This window comes from Patiria miniata, unplaced genomic scaffold (assembly GCF_015706575.1).
Source record: "Patiria miniata isolate m_02_andy unplaced genomic scaffold, ASM1570657v1 HiC_scaffold_18, whole genome shotgun sequence".
Classification (NCBI taxonomy): domain Eukaryota; kingdom Metazoa; phylum Echinodermata; class Asteroidea; order Valvatida; family Asterinidae; genus Patiria; species Patiria miniata.
In genome coordinates this window covers 7,344,981-7,368,172 of record NW_024037056.1, presented here as the reverse complement: position 1 = coordinate 7,368,172, position 23,192 = coordinate 7,344,981, and the positions used below count along the sequence as shown (strand labels likewise).

Here is a 23,192-nt window from a genome sequence, read left to right as displayed (position 1 = left end):
GGGGTTTAGACTGGCCCTCTCTGGGACCCCCCCAAAAAGAAGAAATTATGGTTTGTTTTTTTAGTTAATTTCTTTGTACTTAACCAGCTTCGACCAGTAGACAATGTTGGCATAGTAACCAAAAACAAAGAAATATGGATCCTAATGAAACTTTCTTGCCTCTTAACCCTTCGAGCAGCTTGCCGAAAAAAATTACGCGGTGGAACCACCATGAGAATTGTATCACATCGTGTGTTTCTAGGTTAAAAACCCTGGCATGCCTGTACATGCACAAGATATAGGCCATTCACATGGCTAGGGACTGTTTACAACCTGTCTGGGCTCTGGGTGGCACAAGGGGTTGACACAGAGGGATCGGCGGCACTTCGGGGTTGGCCACTAAGATTTCAAATTGCTGCACAAAGGCAATAGCCGCTATCTTGGCTTCTGTCTTTCAACACTCCTTACTCAGGAGTGGCTTGGGCCTGGACAATGGTAGTCTACAGGCTTCTGGTGTATAGTAGGGGTGAGGATTACATGGAAGCTTGGCCTTATTGGCCCATTGAAGAAATAAAATGACCATATTTGGAAAACACTGAGAGTTTTTTTCAACTGCCGCTGCTCGAAGGGTTAAAAAGGGAGGACTACATGTTAACATGTCTATTAAAGCTTTTACGTTTGTGGTACCTTTTAAAAGGAGTAAAATAAAATTAAACTGCGCATACTGACTTTATTATATCTAAATTATAACATTGCTAAAAACTATTACCCCACACTGAGACTGAAAATGACATCTTATAAAAATGTGGCAGGCGGAGGCAATTGTAATGGTTGTGTCTGTTGTATTGATGCTCGTAAAATATGCAACACTTTAGCTCGTTTATTTCCATTTCTACATTCAGCGGTACAGAGAGGGATGAATAATGATACCATTAGAGTTATTTTCAATGAAAAGGTATTGTTGCTGTGACGCAGAGCGTGCGGCAATGATCATCCACGGAAAAGCTGATAGAAAGCTTGACGAATCCGTATCGACTGAACATTCAGCGCGTGACTGTATACTTTTTGGGGGAATTGAAATGTTAAGCAGAGTAGCCTTCTCGGTAATAAAACTGAAAAAAAAATGGTTAGTCTATTACTGATAACAAAGGCAAATACCTAAACAGTCCACCGACTACAAACTCCGATCGACTTTAGACTTGAAACAATCTTAGACCACCACCCACAGATGGTCCTAGAAAAAAATCGTGATAATGACATTATCAGGTGTCAGGTTACGTCACAATAAAGATGCATTTTGTCCCACAGGCTTTGTACACGTTTTATAGCACAATACTTTGGTACTTGTGTAAATCTGATCAATGTTAGACAATTGGTACACACTTAGACTACCACCCACAGATGGTCTTAGAAGAAATTCGTGATCGTGACGTCATGAGGTGTCAGGCTACGTCACATTAAAGATGCATTTTTCCCCATTGGTTTTGTACACGTTTTTCTTCAAACCATACACTTTTGCACTTCTATATGTCTGATTGACTTTACATTTGTCAGACATTAGTAAGACCAGTAGCTTTTGATGCCCCTTAAAGGTGCATTTTATTCTCTTTAGGCCTATATCTACAGAACTATAATGTTTGATTAGGTTGTAATATGTACATGTACGTATTATAATGTGATGTTATAGATAACATTTATAGTGACGTCACTGATTGTTCATCACGTGCACAGAGTATTTCAAATATCCGAAACAGCTTGTGTTTGTCCACAAACACATTTCTATTTTTTGTCTCCTTTTTCAGACTTTTTCTCCATAGGTTTAACACACGTTTCTTCTACCAGTCCACTTTGCCACTTTTTTTTAAAAATCCGATTGATTTCAGACTTGGTACATACTTAGACCACCACCCACAGATGGTCCTAGACGAAATTTTTGATCCTGACGTCATCAGGTGTCAGGTTACATCACATTAAATATGCATTTTCCCCATATGTTTTGTACACGTTTTAAAACAGCCCAGTTTGGCATCTTCGTAAATCCGATCGACGTTACACTTGGTACACACTGAGACCAACACCCACCGATGGTCCTTGAAGAAATTCGTGATCGTGACGTCATCAGGTGTTACGTTACTTTACATAAATGCGATCGACCTCAGACTTAATACATACTTAGACCACCACCAACAGATGGTCCAAGAATAATTTTGTGATCGTGACGTCATCAGGTGTTGGGTTACGTCACATTAAAGATGTGTTTTTCCCCATATGTTTTGTACACGTTTTAAAACACTCCACTTTGTCACCTTCGTAAATCCGATCGACCTCAGACTTGATACATACTTAGACCACCACCCACAGATGGTCCTAGAAAAAAATTCGTGATCGTGACGTCATCAGGAGTTTGGTTGCATCACATTAAAGATGCATTTTTCCCCTTAGGGTTTGTACACGTTTTAAAACAATCTACTTTGGCACTTATGCGATCGACGTTAGACCTGGTACACGCTTAGACTACCACCCACAGATGGTGCTAGAAGAAATTCGTGATCGTACCAATGCCGAGATGGGTTATAGATGAACATTCATGTGAAGTCATCATCAAATGTCATGTGACGTCCCTTAAAGGGGTATTTTGTTCTTTATAGGCCTATATTTACAGACCTATATGTTCCATTTGGTTATAACTTGACATGTACGTATAATGTGCTGTTATAGATGACATTTTTAGTGACGTCACTGATTGTTCATCACGTGCACAGGGTGTTTCGAATATCCGAAACAGCTTGTGTTTGTCCACAAACACATTTCTAGTTTCTTTTTTTAGCTGTTTCGGTGTACACACCGAAACAGCTCTTGTTTTCGTTAAGATTTTTTTTTCTTTTTAGCTGTTTCGGTGTACACACCGAAACAGCTCTTGTTTTCGTTAAATTTTGTTGGCTTTTCCGCCAAAAAGCGGAAAAGCCTTTCTTTTTGTTCTCATTTTTAGCTGTTCCCAATTTCAATTGGGAACAGCTATTGTTTTCGTTAAAGTTTTTTTTTTTCCTTTTTTTTTTTTTTTTTTTTTTTTTTTGGCTTTTCCGCAAAGTTGCGGAAAAGACTTTGTTTCTCTACGAATGTTCTTTTTTTTTTTTTTTTCTTTTTTTTTCCTCTTGGGACTTCCAACCAAAAGGCCATAGACTTTGTGCACGTTTTTTCTAGCAAACACTTTTGGCATAAAACAAAGTCATATGACATCAAAACTTAACATAGTCACAGAACATATAGCAAAGGTCGTTCGCGAAGATAGACGCAATGATGACGTCATCATGGGTCATGTGACGTCACCTTACAGGTGCATACTTTAGGGCCCTATATCGCAAGAATGGTAAGTCCCATTTGGTTCATACTTGGCATGTCGGTAGACCGGGATGTGTTATAGGTCAAAATTGAGGTGACGTCACTATGACGTCATCGTGTGATTTTATAATAATTTTTGAAGTTTTGGACCTTCAAGCCATATCTTATCAACGGAACATGGTAAATTCAAAATTCTTTTTGCAATGAGTTTGTTAGGTAATATATACTTGGACAAAAAAGTGAAAAGTGCATGACGTCATGATGGCGTCATAAAAAATGCGATTCTTTATTTCACATATAACAGTAAGTCTGATCGTCTTGAAACTTGGTGGGTAGGTAGATACTGTTACTAGTATGCAAAATCTGAAGTGACGTCATGATGACGTCATCACCTGATTTGTTATTAATTTTTAATTCTTTTACTGTTTCTTCTACTTGCAAAATTGTACATGAAATGGGATCATATTAACTTTAAACTAGGCGTATTACAAGGCCCTTAGGTAAAGTTGGTCCTAAACAAGTGATATCATAATGACGTCGTCATTAGTCATGTTACGTCGTATTAAAGATTATAATTAAAATAATTGATATCTGTAGTTTTAGCATGCCAATTCGGTTGAAACTTGGCAAATATACAGTTAAGTGCATATATGTAAATCAAAACTTCATGAACAGTGTACAGGGTTCGTGTACGTACATGTATGTACATGCATTCACTGAAAGGGCCACGTAGCAGTGCAAAACCAGTGGGTGCGTAGTCTTTGGCCAAAGTCGCTAGAAAGCATGGAATTAAAAAGTAATGAGCTTTTCTTTTCTTTTTCCGCTTTTCCCCATAGGTTTTGTACACGTTTTTATTCTACAAGCCACTTTGGCAATTATTTTAAATCCGATCAACTTTAAACTCAGCATAGTTATTAACCATCATATGAGGATGTGTGCCGAAAGTTTTCGTCATGCTGACGTCATCACGTGATTTATTATAGATTTTTGAATATTTAATTTTTCCCATAGACTTTTTAAAAAATGTCAATTTTCAGAGGGCATTTTCTACTCTTTGCCAGTAATTCATTTACACCAATCTTTGTCCAAGCAAAAACCCTTATTCAAACAACATTGTGTAATTTATTTATTTATTTCTGATCTTTTACCAGGGTAGCCCGTTCACAAAATAATGTGGTCTTCCACGGGGCCCTGAGCATATAATTTAAAATTAATAAAACAAAACTAACAATTTAAAGGATTAAAAGTGTATAAAATTATCAAAACAAATAGGAAATAAGATCATATAAAACTATAACCGTTAAATAATAATCATTAAATAAAAGAAACATGAACGGGTTTAACATAAACAATATAAATGTGTATATGAAAACGACGATAGACAAAAGTGCAGATTAAGAAGTTTAATTTAAGAATAAGATCACAAAATAAGTCTACTTGCAAATACAAACGAAAAACAAGTTAAAAAAAAACTATTGTAAATAATAAAAACAGTAAAAATGAGTACATGCATCCCTAACATGCTAAAAACAAAAACAAAACACGCAAGCAAGCCAACAAACAAATAAACAAGCACCCAACCAACCAAACAAACAAACAAACAAACAAACACCCCTAACAACCCAACGTATTAATGATGACGTCATGATGACGTCATCCGGTGCTTATTTATAGGCAATTAAATTGTGACACTTTTAATATTTAAAAATGCATAAGAAATCAACCGTACGCGTCCGCAGCATTCTGTTGCCGGCAAGTGGTAGAGTAGGTTGAGGTCTTTATTTCATTCAGTGTGCGTGAAATCACGTGACCCTTGCTTCCGGTCGAAAAAGGCCAAAACCGGACGTGTCTTATTATTTAAAAGTGGTAATAGATATGAACTTGCTTTTAACGGTGTTAGTCTGTTGGCTGATAGTATTCTTCAAATCATCTATCGATGACGTCATGCAATCTTCGAGCGCCCTCTAGCGACAGGTTGAACATTTTCAAAAATGTATTTTGAATAGATGTCTGTGGGGAAGTTTGTCGGAATCACCTAAATATTGATGTAAATGATGACCTTGACCCACTTAATAGGTGTGCGAAGTTTTAGGTGTATGACGTCATCAGACCGGAAGTTATATTGAAAAGACCTTTTTTCCTTTGAAAATTCCTGAAAAATCAACCATGGCAGTTTTTATATTAGTTTTTACTTTAATTGTCGATTTAAGGGTAGGTCTAAATCATTTCAAAGCTTCGAGGCAATAAGCAAACTCGGACATGCCCTGCACAAGCTTCAAACTTCAGGTTGACAATACTTCTGCTTTAAAACATGCACAGGACGTCCACAATGTACATGTACATGCACGTACGTTGTACATATCGTATGTCAGTCAGCCCGCAGCGCACGTGTTGCTGAGGTCGAATCCTGTCCACAGTGACCGTTTTAGCCGATTTTCGGCTAACTTTGACAGATTTTATGTTCATGCATAGTCAGGGACGTATTATTGATAAAAACAAATCATAATGCGGAAAAGCCCTATGTTCTGTTGCAAACAGACAAAGATCTCTACTTATATGTCTATTGGTTCAACAGACATTCAATATTGGGAACAGCTCTGTGGTTGTTCACAACCACAATTTCTAGTTTTTGTTTCTTCTTCTTTTTGTCGCCTAAATCCCATAGACTTTGTACACGTTTTTTCTCAGTGCCACTTTTGGTATTAATTTTTGTCATACATCATTCAAATTAAGCAAAGTCATTGTCCTTATAGCAGAGAAGAGCCCCGAAGAGTGACGTCATGGTGACGTCATCGACTAATTTATTATAGATTTTTTTTAATAATTAATATTTAAAAATACATACGAAATCAACCGTACGCGTCCGCAGCATTCTGTTACCGGCAAGTGGTAGAGTAGGTTGAGGTCTTTAATTCATTCAGTGTATGTGAAATCACGTGACCCTTGCTTCCGGTCGAAAAAGGCCAAAACCTGAAGTGGCTTATTTTTTAAAAGTGGTAATAGATATGAACTTGCTTTCAACGGTGTTAGCCTCTTGGCTAATAGTATTCTTTAAATCATCTACCATTGACGTCATTTAACTTTCGAGCGCCCTCTAGCAAAAGGTTGAACATTTTCAAAAATGTATTTTGAATAGATGTTTGTTGCGAAGTTTGTCGGAATCGCCTAAATATTGGTGTGTATGATGACCTTGACCCACTTAAGATGTGTGCGAAGTTTTAGGCGAATGACGTCATCAGACTGGAAGTTCCGTTGAAAAGACCTTTTCCTTTTTCAAAAATTGCTGAAAAATCAATCCGTACAAATATAATCTTGAATTTCCCATTTAATGATAGCGTAAACATTTGCCTCAACATTACCAAGTTCCCAGCTTGTCAAATTGTTCACACAGTTGACGCGGCGTCGGCAAAAAACCCTTGCGCAAGTTGCGGCAGAGAGCTTTAAAACATGCACAGGACTTCGATCCACATGTATAGCACGTACACGTGGCTTTGAAACGTCGTACAATGTACATTACGTCCCTTCATTCTCGCCAGAAGAGGGCAGTACATAACTTTAACGGTTGTACGCGTGCACAGGCTAGGCTGTGCAAGGCAGCGTAAAACGAGCGGCACAGCATCTTATTAACACTTTTATGGGATCAAAAGGATAGCGCTTTACAAAACAAAATAACGGCACACCGTATTAAGTGAATGGCCCACCATTCGCCAATCAGTAACTTTAACGATTGTACGGGCGCACAGGCTAAGCTATGCAAGGCCTCGTTATCCTGATCTGAACACTTTTACGGGATCAAAATAAGGACAGCGCGTCACCAAAAAAATATAGCGGCACACCGTAAAAAATGAATGGCGCCCCCATTCGCCAATCAGTAGACTTGTCTCAGTGATTTTTGTTCTGCTTTAGGGGAAGGGCAAACAGACAGATGTCGTTCCTTTCTTAGTATACATGTAGATACCAAATCAGAAGCCATGATGATGTCATTATGGGTCCCAGTGCATCATCTTAAAGGTGTACAGTCTGGAAGTCCTAAATCTATATATGTATAACAAAAACAACAACAGCACATAAAATAATAATGCATTCAAAACAGAAAAACATCACCTCAATTAAAAAAAAAACATAATGCAGAAAAACAAATGTCAAAGCCGTTGCACAAAAAGTTTTTGTTATTTAAACTTCACACAATCCTATTATTTATTCAAATGAGTACGTGCTCAGATGATTAGTCTCATTACACTCCAACCCGCCCCCCCCCCCGAAAAAAAACCCAATCAGTTCAAAAAAAATAGAAGACAAATATGACTTATTTTTTATAAAGTATTTTATTGAAGAACAGGCTTCTACATTGGAAAAGGCAAATATGTAACAATTGCAATTGACCAAAATACCAATAATTCAAATGTCTACATGAAAGATGTCACCTTTTTTAGTACATGTACTATCAAAATGTTTGAGAATGACAATATAGCTAATTTCTTAACACTTCAGAAACGGAGGAAAAGACAAATTTCATCTAAAAGTAAGATAAGTTACCATATCTGATATCCTTTGTAATTGTTGAATCTTTTGGAAATGTAAAGGATTACTCACAGTATAAGTAAAGGTTGTGTATATTTACTTGCTTAACATTCAGCCCGTCTCTACCAGCATGCATAATGCTCACAACACTCCCCCCCCAAAAAAAAAAAAAAAAAAAAAAAAGTCAAATTAAACTTATTCTTTGTAAAGTATTTTAATTTTGAACATGCTTGGCTGATGACTTGTTGGTTGCTACATTGGAAAGGGCATATATGTGACAATAGCTTTAAATATAATTGACCAACATTAAAATGTCGTCACTGTGATAGATGTCGTCACTGTGCATGCACTATCAAAATCCTTAACAGTTGACAATATAGCTAATTTCTTAACACAATTAAAAAACAGTGGAAAAGACAATTTCATCTAAAAGTAAGATAAGTGCATACATGTACAAACTGTCCCTGATAAATGTTACTGAGCATTTATGAAGTGTTTTGATTGATAACGTGAAGACTACACATTTACAGCTAAAATATTGAACAGGGAAAACTGTTCCCCAAAACATACTTTAGAATGCAGAAAAACCTTCAGATTTGTAAAGCATGTCTCCACACCTATCTGTAGCATGCCATAAGAAATTATCTCAGTACACAAACACAGCTTAATAAGCCCCCCCCCCATTTTAACAATCAAACTAAAACTGAATGTGTTCATACAAACATAAAGATGAACAGTTATACACTGCCAGTTGTATCACGTAGCATGAACTTGTATCATCATAAATACAAATTGAACATGATAATGTTCCACAACACTGATACATTCAACTTCAGACAGCCCCCCCCCCAAAAAAAAAAATATATATATAGCGTAATACGTTTACCTTCACAATGAAAAACAATTTCAATTACTTGCCGCTTATTTTCAAAATTGTCCAAATCAATCACAAAAAAAGTATTAATTTTGAGATCTTCTCCCTGATTCTTGTGACCTCAGATGAGCTATAAAGTAATACCTTTAGTCCAAATTCACAAACACTATCGATAAGATTTCTGTTCGTTGTGACACCAACTTCTATGTGGAAGTCAATATCGTGTCACCGTAACATAATTTATTGTAATTAAACACAAAGAAAAGTCATGATGACGCCATCATCAAATTCTACATGGATTTGTGACATTTTAAAGGTCATTGCCACAAACGGAATCAACACGCTAAATTCAAAATTCTTGCTGTAAAGGGTTTGTCAGGTCAGACATTTGCACAAATGGGAATTTAATTTTAAAAACACACATTTTTAAGAAAGGTCCCATCTTTATGAAACACGGTGAAGGTAGATAATATTATTAATATGAAACTCCCAATCAAATGGCGTCACAATCACGTCATCAGTTCATGTTTTATTATTTGTTTCATTGTTTATATTTCACTCCCACCCAGCATGGTACTTTCAAGTGCAGTTCCAAATGTGTTGTCTGCCAGATTCATATTCAGGAGTCTGACTCCTTTTCTGGCCACTCTTCTGTCACCACCCACAGAACCATTGGTAACATCACTTGTAACACCTCTAATGTCATATATCTCATTTCTTGCAGGGTCTGTAGAGTGCAGTGTGTAGGTGAGACTAAGAATACGCTCAAGAAGCGTTTCTATGCCCACCGGTCAACGGTCAACACCAAGAAACTAGACACCCCTGTTGGTCATCACTTCAACCTGCCTAACCACTCCATTTCTGATATGATTTTGCAGGGCATTGAATCTCTTGGCCATCGCAAGGACTCAGTTCGCCTCAGCAGAGAGTAAGTGTGGATGAATCGTCTTCGAACTATTCAACCACATGGTCTCAACATCCAACTTGGAAATGATTAATCCTTTTTTTCATCCATTGTCTTCTGTTACAGATAATCCATCTGGTCTTCCTTGTTTGTGTTTACCCATCTTCCCCCATCTTTCATCCCTTTCCACCTCCATACTGTCCCCCCCCCCCCGCATCATCCCTTCACTCTCACACTCTTTTGTCCGTTCCCACTCCCTGTGACCTTTGATCCTTCCCCTTTCTGGTCCCTCCCCTGTTCACACCAGACCCCTTGTGGTTTGCCATCTCCCTTTGTTTCTTTGTTCTCTCATCCACCCTCCCCTGCATCTTTCTACACCTTTCCCACTTAATCCTCCTTTTGTGTTTCTTCTTTCAGCCCTGCATATTTGTGTGCACCCCCATGTTAATGTATGTACCTCTGTCATTTCTGTTTTAGCCTCTGAAGAAGAACTTGCTAAGTTCGCAACGTCAGGCCACATTAATTTTAAGATTTATATATTTCAGGTCCATCCAGTCAGTAAGCAGTTTGCAGCAGTTTTACTTTTTTTACATGTTTCAACTTCTCTGTTGCAGTATCCCTTCGTGGTGATCCTCCTTGCTGACATGTAAGTTTCATTGTGTTTTGTTTTGTTCCTTCTTTTGATCGTTTTATACCATGTACTAATCAAACTGTTCTCTCCACACTACAGGTACCTACAATTTTGTTTTGCTCTGCCCCCAATTGTATTAACCATTTATTCTCTCCCTTTCTACAGATATGAGTGACACCATTTGCACTTTCCAACAGCTCAGAAAGGCAAAGGAAAAGGCCTTACGCTTTTCCTACCATCAGGATAACTACAGTTTTTACTCCCTCTCTCGATTTATCCCCAAAGGTTTGCAACTGTCTCACACTCCCTGCTTAGGAAACCTCCCACCACACCTTCAAAGGAGATGGAATCAAGTTATACATAGTGCCTCTATTAAACTCATCAATATTCTCTCTCAGCAGTGTCAATTTACACGTGAGGACCTCCATCAGAATATTTCCCACCTGAACTCCCAACTCAATCCAGTTGTTCTGACTCCACGTACAGGAATTTTCATGATGAGATTGAAAGGGGTTTGTCTAACCTTGACTCTGTCCTACTCAACAGGAGAAACAAGAAGATTGGTGGCTTGCTTGCCAAGCAACAGCAACGCAGGTCCCCATCTACCACGCCTACGCCAGAACCCCCTGTCAACACTGTAGTTAATCTTTCTTCCTCATCAATATCTGACGCAGAGCACAAACTTCTCTCTAAGGGTCTCAATTTTTGTCCCGCTCCCCGTTCTGTGAACCAGGTTCAGCTCAGCCAAGATCTCACGGAATACTACCGTAGAATCCGTCTGCGTGAGTTTTTCCTGGACAGTGAACCGTGTGAGCCAGAGCCTTTTCGAGTCAAGAGTTCATGGGTACCCCCCAAGAATCGTGTGCCAGCCATAGAGACATACGTTCAAGTTATCAATTCCCAAGTCACTAACCCGGACAACTTCCCCCACAGGACTCATGATAATCTCCCCAGAGAGGAACGCCTGGCTCTCAACTCCTTGCGCTCTCGCACCGACATCATCATCAAGCCAGCAGATAAAGGTTCAGCTGTGGTCATCATGGATCGTCAGCAGTACATTGATGAGGCCCACCGCCAGTTGGATAATCGCACTAACTATACCCGCCTTGACTCTGACCCCACAGGTACTTTCTGTCGAGATATACAACAGGTACTTGACGATATGCGATCACGTGACCAGTTGTCCAAGAAAGCTCACAAATTTCTTTCTCCCTGTGATTGTAGGACTGCCAGATTTTACCTTCTACCCAAGATTCACAAGGCTGGCAACCCCGGTAGACCCATCATCTCTGGTAATGGCTCACCCACGGAACGCATCTCCCTGTTCATTGACAGTTTTCTCAAACCCCTTGTCCCACAGATTTCGTCATACATTCACGACACCCCAGACTTCCTACGCAAGCTTGAAGGAATCAAGGACCAGATTCCCAGCACAGCCATCATTGGGACTTTCGACGTCTCATCTCTGTACACCAACATCCCACATGAGGAGGGTGTTCGTGCTTGCTCCTTGGCTCTGGCCAAGGCAGGACACACGACTCCTCCCATCAGTGATGTTGGCACCCTCATGAGACTTATACTAACGAAGAACAATTTTTCCTTCCTTGGTGAACACTATCTACAGGTACACGGCACTGCAATGGGCACTCGGATGGCTCCGTCGATGGCTTGCCTCTTCATGGGTGACCTCGAAGAACGCATTCTTGCCTCGGCCCCATGTCGCCCTTGGATCTGGTGGAGATATATTGATGATGTTTTTTTCATCTGGACCAGTGATAAGGACAGTCTCTTGACCTTCACTAACCACATCAATTCCTTCCACAGAACCATCAAATTCACATCGGAGTTCTCGGCTCACCAAACCCACTTTCTGGATGTCACCGTCCGCAAGCAAGGCAACTCACTAACCACTGACCTGTATTCCAAACCCACAGACACCCACCAGTACCTCCACTCCTCCAGATGTCACCCCAGGCACTGCAAAACTGGCAAAGCGTTTAGCCAGGCACTCAGACTCAGAAGAATTTGTTCTAATGATTCCGATTTCCCCCGCCATACACAGATACTGAGGAACAACTTGGTGGCCAGGGGTCACAGCTCTCGCCAAGTTCATCGTGCCATTGCCAGAGCTAAAGCTATCCCCAGAAATCTAGCTCTCACGGGAAAGGCCCCTGATGCCATGGCCAAACCCATGATTCCCTTGGTTACCACCTTTCACCCCAATCTCCCTCCCCTTCACAAAATCACTAATGACAATCATCATATCCTCCATACTTCAGATCGCCTTGCCCGCGCCATCCCCAACGGCCCCACATTGGCTTACAGGCGTCCTCGAAATCTACGGGACTTGATTGTTCGAGCTGAAGTCCCATCCTTAGATGCATCCCCTCCCACCCAGCATGGTACTTTCAAGTGCAGTTCCAAATGTGTTGTCTGCCAGATTCATATCCAGGAGTCTGACTCCTTTTCTGGCCACTCTAATTCTGTCACTACCCACAGAACCATTGGTAACATCACTTGTAACACCTCTATTGTCATATATCTCATTTCTTGCAGGGTCTATGGAGTGCAGTATGTAGGTGAGACTAAGAATACGCTCAAGAAGCGTTTCTATGCCCACCGGTCAACGGTCAACACCAAGAAACTAGACAACCCTGTTGGTCATCACTTCAACCTGCCTAACCACTCCATTTCTGATATGATTTTGCAGGGCATTGAATCTCTTGGCCATCGCAAGGACTCAGTTCGTCTCAGCAGAGAGAAAGTGTGGATGAATCGTCTTCGAACTATTCAACCACATGGTCTCAACATCCAACTTGGAAATGATTAATCCTTTTTTTCATCCATTGTCTTCTGTTACAGATAATCCATCTGGTCTTCCTTGTTTGTGTTTACCCATCTTCCCCCATCTTTCATCCCTTTCCACCTCCATACTGTTCCCCCCCCCCGCATCATCCCTTCACTCTCACACTCTTTTGTCCGTTCCCACTCCCTGTGACCTTTGATCCTTCCCCTTTCTGGTCCCTCCCCTGTTCACACCAGACCCCTTGTGGTTTGCCATCTCCCTTTGTTTCTTTGTTCTCTCATCCACCCTCCCCTGCATCTTTCTACACCTTTCCCACTTAATCCTCCTTTTGTGTTTCTTCTTTCAGCCCTGCATGTTTGTGTGCACCCCCATGTTAATGTATGTACCTCTGTCATTTCTGTTTTAGCCTCTGAAGAAGAACTTGCTAAGTTCGCAACGTCAGGCCACATTAATTTTAAGAAAATGTAAGTGATGTTACGATGACGTCATCACGTGATGTGACGTCGTCACGTGACATGTGACGTCATATTAAAAATTGCATATTTTTGAAGGCCAATATCTACAGAACTACAGGTCTGATTGGGTTGAAACTTGGTATGCACCTAAACTGGGATGTGTTTTAGATGAAAATTTAAGTGACGTCATGATTTAGTCATCACGTGACATGTGACGTCATATCAAATGTGCATTTTTTCAAGGCCAATATCTACAGAACTACAGGTCTGATTGGGTTGAAACTTGGTATGTACTTAAACCGGAATGTGTTATAGATGAAAATTGAATTGACGTCACGATGACATCATCACGTGACATGTGACGTTATACTAAACGTGCATATTTCGAAGGCCAAAATATACAGAACCACTGGTCCGATTGGATTGAAAGTTGGTATGTACCTAGACCGGGATGTGTTATAGATGAAAATAGATTTAATCTTTAAAAATCAATATAAAATCAACCGTGAGAGACCTAAACTTGATTTTTGCGGGAATTGATAGAATCATCGAGGGTCCTCATTTTTTAAATATGTGCAAATAAATCACGTGACCCTTTCTTCTGGTTGAAACCGGAAGTGCCTTGTAATTTAAAATTGGTGAAAGATGTGAACTTGCTTTCAACGATGTTTGCTCTGGCTAAGTTGTTCTTCACCATAATATTATAGTAATAGATGAAACTTTATGTGACGTCATCATGACGTCATTACGTCACATGTGACGTCATAATTCAAAGCCCTATGAGAATGGAATCACATATTGTATGCCACCATTTATTATAAACAGAACTACATATCCTTGGTTGATGGAACACATGTCACATGTCACAAAAAGCATCGAAACAGCCCTGTGTTTGTCCACAAACATAAGTCTAGTTGGGGTGTTTGTTTGTTTGTTTGTTTTTAAGTAGTTTTAGTAATTACATTTCGTAATATGCATTCAAGACCACATTTTCACTGACCTCGAGTCTTAATTTCTGCAGTCTTTTTTTTGTCCAATTAGTGCAATCAAACTAAAAGGCTTCGAAGCTTACAGGATCTTCTTATCAGCGTGTGCATTCATTTTGGTTTAGAGTCAGTCAGTCGATCTATTTCAAATTCTTGAGTGTTTATATCAAGAGAGGTTAATGCCGGGGGGCGGAGGGTGTGCCGGGAGGGGGGATGGCTGAAATGCTCTCTGACATTCCTTTGTATTATTATTATGTTGTGCTCATGATTGTGTGTACAGGTGCTGTTCGTTTCTGTACATTTATTTGTACCTATTTATATAGAATTCATAAATACCTTAGACAGTGTACGCAATCATATTGGTCGACAGCCCGTCACGTGGCCGGTCTGAAACGGATGATACAGACATGGCTAGCTGGTCTTAAACACTTTTCCAGTGTTACATGAAATTTAGACTCCCGTGAAATCTGATGCCCTTTAACGTTCCATTGGTTTTAACGTTCCATCTTTCAGGCTGCTTTCAGCTCAATTACTCCACGAATTCAAGTGACATTGATTAAAAAGTTTACCTGAGTGATGGAGAGACCACGTAATAATTTTCAAAATTTAACCTCTTTTTTTTTATTTTACGACGTCAAAAGTACCGATGTCACTTTTCCTAGTTCCGGATTGGTTCAATCAGTTCCGAATCGATCACTGCTTCACGCAAAAAAAAAATCATGCGAGATTTTTTTTTTTTTTTTTTGAGCCAGAACCAACCGAATCAAGCATATTTTCTGATAAAAGTATTATTTCATTTTCCAAAAAAATAGTTCATTGAAGAGAATTCCAGCAAATTTAAAAAGAGAGAAAAACAAGTAAATGATTTTGAAACTTTTGTTTGCAGAGCAACGGCTCGAACTCACGCACGGACCAACAATCTTTGACCCAGCACAGAATACGTCACACAAAATCGATTAACGCGCGTGTAGTTGGGTCGTAAGTGCACGTGCTATCCGGAACTAGGCAAAAGCATACTGTCATTCATTGGCGAACGTCTAGTTTTTGACATGTTTTGATTTTTGAACCGAAACAAAGTTGGACCAAAAAGGTAGTTATGAATGGGAATAAAATATATATGGGAGTCTGGATGGGTGATAATTACCCTCGGTATGTGCCATCGGCGTCATATTTTGGGCGTCGCGTTTGTAAGCTCTGACGGGGATCATTTTGATAGATTTCATGCAAGACTTTCATACAAGATAGCCAGAGATTTTTTTGTGCACTCACACTTGTTTGGTACGTGTAGGGTTGTTTATGGATTTGTTTATTATTATTAATGCGGGGGGGGGGGCGGTGTTTTGTTTTGCTTTGCCTTTCTTTTGTTTATGAAGTCACCCCCTTTGCGGATACATTCGAAAAAGAAATAAATACCGGCGATCCTTTTTTTTATTGCGTGACATTTTCTTCATTATAGGGACCCTTATGGGCGTGGTTTGGGCTGAGAGGGTCTGCTACTTCGGTCAGGAGCCTGATGCAAATCAGTCAGGCCGTCTTCGCTGGTTTATGCCGGGGAGTAAGGCTGATCGTTGCGCCTGCACCAGTACCAGACCGGGACCTGTCTACATGCAGCCAGTCCATTGGTCTCATCCACCGTTTTACACCGACACTCCAATGTTCACCAACGACCAGGAGGACATTCATGATTACTTCAACTGTCATGGTGAGTATGGGCCTATTGTAATATACCTACTACCTAATGACGTAACGCTTTGTTTATATGTGCGCTTTCCTTTGAGATAGGTGGGATGCATTCCACCCATCCTGTAAACAAAGTATGACGTCGTCTGAGGCCTATTGTAAATGTCAATTTTGAACGTTAATGTCCATTCTGAAACCGAAGCAGCGGCAATACAGTACAGACAATTCCGAGCACGCTAACAATTCTATCACGAAGGCCCCTTTCAATGGAAAAAGCCTTGTGCAAGGTTTGGCTCAGCTATTCCGTCAAGTGGCAGTTGCTTTGTACAAACGCGTGCAATTTTTTTTTTTATTTTTCCCCCCATTAAAGAGGGCCTAGTGAGATTGCAGTGTATACCAAATCAGGTGCGTGCAGTTCGCGTGAAAGGAAGGGCCCAATGGAATTGTGTGTGCCAATCGCTTAATTTGGTAGCATTACACAAATTATTGACTTTCCAATGATATATAGTCAGTGAGCCCCTATGCATTATTAGGTACACTGTTCAAAACTCCCAGGATCACAATAAGGATACCTCAAGAAGCTCAAAACCACCTGATGCCACTTTTTCTGACCCTTTCATGGGCGGGACATGACATTGAAAAGTAGGGTCTTCCCGAATTTTATTTGAAAACAACAAACTAGCTCAAATTTTAATTGTCGAAAACATTAGATGAGCAAACCTATAAATAGCTAGTAAATGGTTAATGTTAATATGAAAGCAGTATATAATCCTTCAAGACCGTCATATTCTTTGAAATTCGTTGTCAAACCTCTGTATTACATCACTAACATCTTTCCAGAGAGTACAAGCGCCACTACACGCGTGCCACTTCAGTATCGTATAACAATGCGCGAACGTTGATGTACGCGTGTGGGTGTACATGTACATGATCCTGATTACGTCACGTCGACGTCACAAAAATTGACACATTTCAGGACAAGGGTTGATGTTCAAACCAGGTTTCCTTTTACGTCCATTCACCCGTTCCGAAGAAATAAGTTTTCTTATGATTTGAAAGATTCTGTCTGTATTTTGCAATAAGAGTAACCAAAAATGCATGTCAAATAGTTTTCATACTTTTAAGTGGAGTCGAAAGTTGCACAAAATGTGTTCCTCAGATAAATTTATTGCATAGCTCTTTAAGAAAAAGAGGTGTTCATCTACGGATTGAAGACGTCTGATATACTTTTAATACGCTGAGATAATTTAGAGTTTGAAAGGAATACGGACGTGCAGGAAGTCTTAAAATATGCTTGACAAAATGCAAAATATGTTTGCCCAATAATGGCTGAATGTTCGATCAACCCTAACTGCTGGTTCAGACGAAATTGAATGAACAAGACTATACTTTAGTTGGAGTGAAGCGAAAAGACGATAGAAAAGTTTTATGTTTTCCCGGACAATGTCCTAAAATTTTCATTCAGTTCTGAAAATCGGTCAATACCATTTCTGTTTAATTAATTAAGTTATTGAGCAGCAACTTCCGATTTTGTCCATTCGAATCGCTTACAAGACTTCTTCTCCGCTGTTGGAAGGCGAAAATATAGTTAGGGTCTTTTTTCATTAACCGTCAATGAAATTAGCTGTACCTGCGACCAATTTAGACAAGGTATGCATTTGTAAATAAATGCACAGGTAACGTTATTGGCCGTTTGTTTCTCAAAACTGAATGCACGAAAATATGAAAACGATTGAACCTTTGTTGAATTGAAATGGGATTAAAGACGTGCATTCAAATTCTGACGAAAACGAATGACCGATTTTCAGAAGTGAATGAACATTTAAGGACATTGGCTGGTTAAACCTACTTTAGGATAGTGAAATTGAATGGTTCTTTTAGATAGTCGAATGACAATATGCGTGATCTTTCAACTTTAATCTGAATTCAATGAGCCAGGAAATGAAATGAATGAAAACTTGGTTGAAATTGGCCGGGAAAACGTATATTAACATGAATGTTTAGTTTGTCCATTGGTTGAAAATGCCGATTTGGTAATTTTATACCAGATGACGTCATCGTGATGTGACCTCCGTATCAGGGTTGAATTTCATTCCAAGTTTCAAGTTCCTGCTGTGAACAGGTTGAAGAAAAGTCGCACATAATTACCGTCTGGAAAAAGAAAGAAGAGCTCGTACGATTCTAAAACGGTGATCGGGTGGTGCCCGGTCCCCCAAATATTGGTTGCAGTACTAAAGCACAATTATTTCCACAAAAAGCGTGATCACTGAAGCCTTTCTGTATTTTATGTTGTCATTTATAATATAGGTTATCCCGGCCAATTTCCTGAAATGATCATGCACTTCTGAAAATCGGTTATTCATTTTCGTCTGAATTGGAAGGTTGGGAAGTATGAAGAGGTCAACCTCGACAAGGCATTCCATTTTAATAATAATACAAACATTGGTGTCTTTTCCAATTAAAATTTCAACATTGGGCCACGGTTGGCACTACTTTGAATGTTTCTTTTAACGCAACATTACCAAGGCCTGGTGATAGTATTTTCATTCTATAAATTGGATCTGAAAGTGAGCTTCGTTCATGTATAATGCAGTATCTCCGGCAAATTCCACAAAAGAAGCACGGCCGTTAATTACTAGCTTTCTGCCTCGTCTTCTCGCTCAAATGTAAATTGGGCCTCGATACAAATAAATAAATTAAGTCAAATTATCCAGAGCAGAGCCAACATAAACAATTCAAAGCGGTGTTCTCCCTGTACCTTTTATTTCATCACAGTAGTGCAGGGTAACCCGTCGGATACGCACCACTGGCGGTGATTCAAGGACGCAATTTCCTTTAAAAAAGGCCAGCCTTAAACAAAAAACGATAATCTCATGCTGAGAAGCAGTCGGCTTGTTTCATGTCGTTGCGCCGCCGAACTTGCGCCGAAATCGCTAGCGTATGACTTAAAGGAAGAACATGACATGGCTTTGCGTTTTGTATAGAAGCTTCCAACCAATACAAAAATCAAACATGAACAAGGACATAGTATATCTCAACTTAGGTGTCGCCCTGTACCGATATATAAAATACTGTTCACAGTGTGTTACCTCACGTTTAAAAGTTAAAAACTCGGGTAGCACTCGAACCCACGACCTCCTGCTTTCTTTCTAGTGCAGATGTCTGACCACTCGACCATCGAGCTAACGGGATCGGTTGGCTGGTTCGATTCTTATGTACCCAGCAGCGGGTATGGCGTTATCTATTCACAAGATGGATTAATTAATTAATTAATTAATTAATGTATTTATTTCATTTGTTTTGTGGCGTGGTGTTGAAATCAAATTATGGTTAATTTCCCCCTTTACCGACATAAAGGTCGGTGGTCAATCGGAAAAACATCTGCACTAGAAAGCTGGAAGTCGTCGGTTCAAGTACCCACCCAAACGATTTTTCCCAACTTTCACTCTGGAGGTAACACACCGACTATAGAGTGTGTATATAAGTCGGTGAAGGACGAAATCTTGATTTACATCAACCCAACGCAAAAAAAGGAAAAAAAAAATCCATCTGGTGAATATACATAGTATATGAAGTATTAGTCTAAACGACTTATTGTCTCGTTTAACCGACTTATTTATCACATTACAACGACTTGTTTAGCTCGTTTAAACGTCAAACGTACATGGATACACTATTAAAGTTAAATGCGAGCTAGAAAGGTGTTCCAAATCTGCCATCTCGCATCTCGCATTTGGTGTGGATGACCTGACCTTGGTGTCGCGTGTTGTAGTATGTAAATTAAAGGTCAACCTATTACATACAGAGATTTCCATTCTATCACGGAAGCACGAGTGAAACATGATAATCACTACTTGAAACACTTCGTCTGATTGAGCTTCAGCGTCAATGTACCAATCAAAATATATAAACATACCAAGCTTCAAAACACATATTCCAGATCAAGATTCCACGCCCGGCCGTGATGTCCATTAAAACAAAAGATTGTGATTGCTTTAATGAACCCGGCTCCACCCTGATCGATACTTTCCACTATCTCCGACAGACGTTTTGGAGTGCTCTGAACAGGGACCCTTCGGAATGGAAGATGGACGCATCCCTGATGCAAGCATAACGGCGTCGTCAGTGCATCCCAACCCGGCCGATTTCGGACCAACCAGGGCTCGGCTGAACCTTCAAGGTAGTGTTATTTTCGTTCAACAATTACATTTGATGAACATTAAGACAATTCAAACAAAAATAATTCCACAAAGGTGACCAAAAAATGTCAATAGTTTAAGACTCTCCTTTGTGAGATTTTGGTTCAAAGTTAAGTCTGTTTTGCTAAATATTGAAACTACACCTTTGTGCTCAAAAACTTTCACAGGTTGCACAAGTCTCTCACTCATTCATAGCCAAGTTCCTCAATTGCTGAATGTCATATGGTGCTAAGCACAACACATAAAGCACATACATTGGGAAATATTAACAGCAAAACGTCTGTGTATAGCTCGCGACTGCCTTTTTTTAATAACACATAAAATTGGCCATGCGATACTTCCTCCTTATTATCCGCTTGCTTTGCAAGTGTGGCCGTTGCCTGGTGCAGCGCTTGTGCTAAGTTACCAGTTTTACTTACAACATGTATTTGCTAAGTATAGTATTTTGTGCTCAGTAGGTTTGAATATCTGCTTTCTCTGCAGTCACGAGCGGGGCCGCAGCCTGGTGTAGTGCTCCTAGAGCTAGTGATTCGAATCCATGGGTCCAAGTCGACCTCGGTTGCAATGCGACCATCACTGGCGTTATCACGCAGGGGCGCGGGGAACACCAACAGTGGGTGACAGAGTTCAAAGTGGCCTACAGCGACGATGGGCAAGAATGGACTGACGTCACCGATGATGGATCAAGAACAACGATGAAGGTAGTCTTATCGCATTGTTTAATTTGCCCTTTCATGGATGTAATTTCATAAACAATGTATACCAGAACTCAGTGTATGTTGTTGGAGGGTTTGTGAAATAAAAGGCTCACGCTCACTCAGTCGGTTCGGACTCGAACCCACGACATCATGTTGATGTGTGCAAAGGGTTGATGAAAATTAAGCTAGATCAGAGTCCGAGGCAAGCTTGGTGGTCGAGTGGTGGTAGGACATTCCTTAATTATTTTTTTTAACTGATCCTACAAAGCCCTGGATATCAAGAAGAAAACTCAACAAAGAAACCAAGAGACCAATAAATCAACTGAAATCTAACCATTTCTCTCACAAATGCGATCGAAAACCAAACGAGCCAACTCCAATCTTTTGCGCTCATTAGCAGAACAAAATATCAATCCTTCATAACCAACCTATCCAAAGCAAAACCATCGCAAACCGAAATATTTGCTCTTTGGACAAGGCCTCGACATCTTACCTACTTCTGCTAAACCAAACCGCAATCACTCGTAAGCAGCATCAATAATTATTTCGAATGAAGACTACAATTTACATCAATAATGCGTAACATACGCTCTAAAAACCATCCTTTCAACCACCAATTGGCATCCGAAATCATATTCTAGTGAAACGCTAGAAAATACCCGGAAGCCACGAATTTTAAACTTGCCCACAGGTTTAACATATACAATCTCAGGATGAAGAAAAATCAAAACAAACTCCACCCGTCTTCACCACGACATACAACCCAACCATAACGCACCGTCACTTAAATCGAGCAATAAACAACCACTGGAACATAATCCAAGGCAACAAACTACTATGCGGAAACATTTCCCGAATCATAATTCGTTGCTTTCAGAAAAGCCGTAAATCATATCCGGAAGTAACTACCTAAACAAAATCAAGAGTTAAACCTACTCCCGACTTACTCCGGCTCTTCCAAAAAACTAACCAAACCCAATTGCTCTCCTCACTAGAGGAACAAGTTGAAACCAACTAAAGTCACATGGTTGTAACCACAACACTTCAAACTTACGATACATGATTGGAACATAACCAATCACAACTTTTCCGCGAGTCAGCCTCGATTCTTTTTTTGAATCACCCATTTGCAACTGAAGAGTGCCCAACAGCAAGGCACGAAAGCATGCTATTGCTAACAAGAGGATTTGCGAACAAAATCCTCTGCTCGCACCCTTAATCACATTTGATTACCCAACCTATCATAGTCACTTAATCTCTTATGTCCGCCCACTCTACATTTCACTCGGACATAACCGGCAAAGACTCAGTCATGCTTACAACCCATACTAAGCCATACAAATCACCAGAGAAGAAGTGTCACTGAATGGGATAGTGCCATCCCTTTTCCAAACTTCTATGTTATACTCCTTGCCCCACCCCGGGGTACTGTGGGTCGATGGCCATCAAAAACTGCCCGAGAATACCGTCTTGATTAACAAGCGAGGTATCTTCAGGTTGCTTCTATCTCTGTTTCTCAGTACTTCAAGTACACCCACAGATTTGTAACAATCAGTCTGCCACACACGAGACAAAAGATCTCACGTTCCACCACATGTACACTTCAATTCGGAAAACCAACAACCATATTTCCGCATACGGAAAACATCATCTTGATTTGCTATAACAACATAAAAATGCTATGCTAGCAGAAGCACAAGCACTTGATAAATGGACATACAAATTATCCGCAGTCGGATAAACTATACCCATTCTACACCAAACAACACAAAACAAGACAGAAACCCACAAAATTTAACTCCAAAACAAAGGGTTCAAAACAGTACTGGCCTCCCCAAAAAATCGTAAATCAATCTCAACATTGAATGGTACAAACAAAATAAACAACCCACATTTGGGAAAGAAAAAGTACCATCTCCACATAAATATGCATTCATATTAACAAAATCAAGAAAAAAACAACGAAACACAACGTGTTTTTCCGATACCGCACACGGTAGGAAGATAGTTTCTTACTCAAACAACTACCAATTGAAAGAGATTAACAATATCTAAAAGCCTACACAAGTTTCAATTATTTTCTGACACAGAAAATAATCAAAATACGGCTTTTAAAACTA

General features: G+C 39.8%; 1 protein-coding gene across 1 annotated transcript in view; it reads right to left on the bottom strand.

The window, feature by feature from the left end:
- Positions 1-15,703, bottom strand: part of LOC119725074 — a 29,192-nt gene extending 13,489 nt beyond the window's left edge. Inside the window, exon 1 of the mRNA XM_038196436.1 lies at positions 15,640-15,703. Within this exon, the coding sequence (XP_038052364.1) occupies positions 15,640-15,703 (64 nt within the window). The remainder of the gene's footprint in view (positions 1-15,639) is intronic.
- Positions 15,704-23,192: the final 7,489 nt, after the last annotated feature.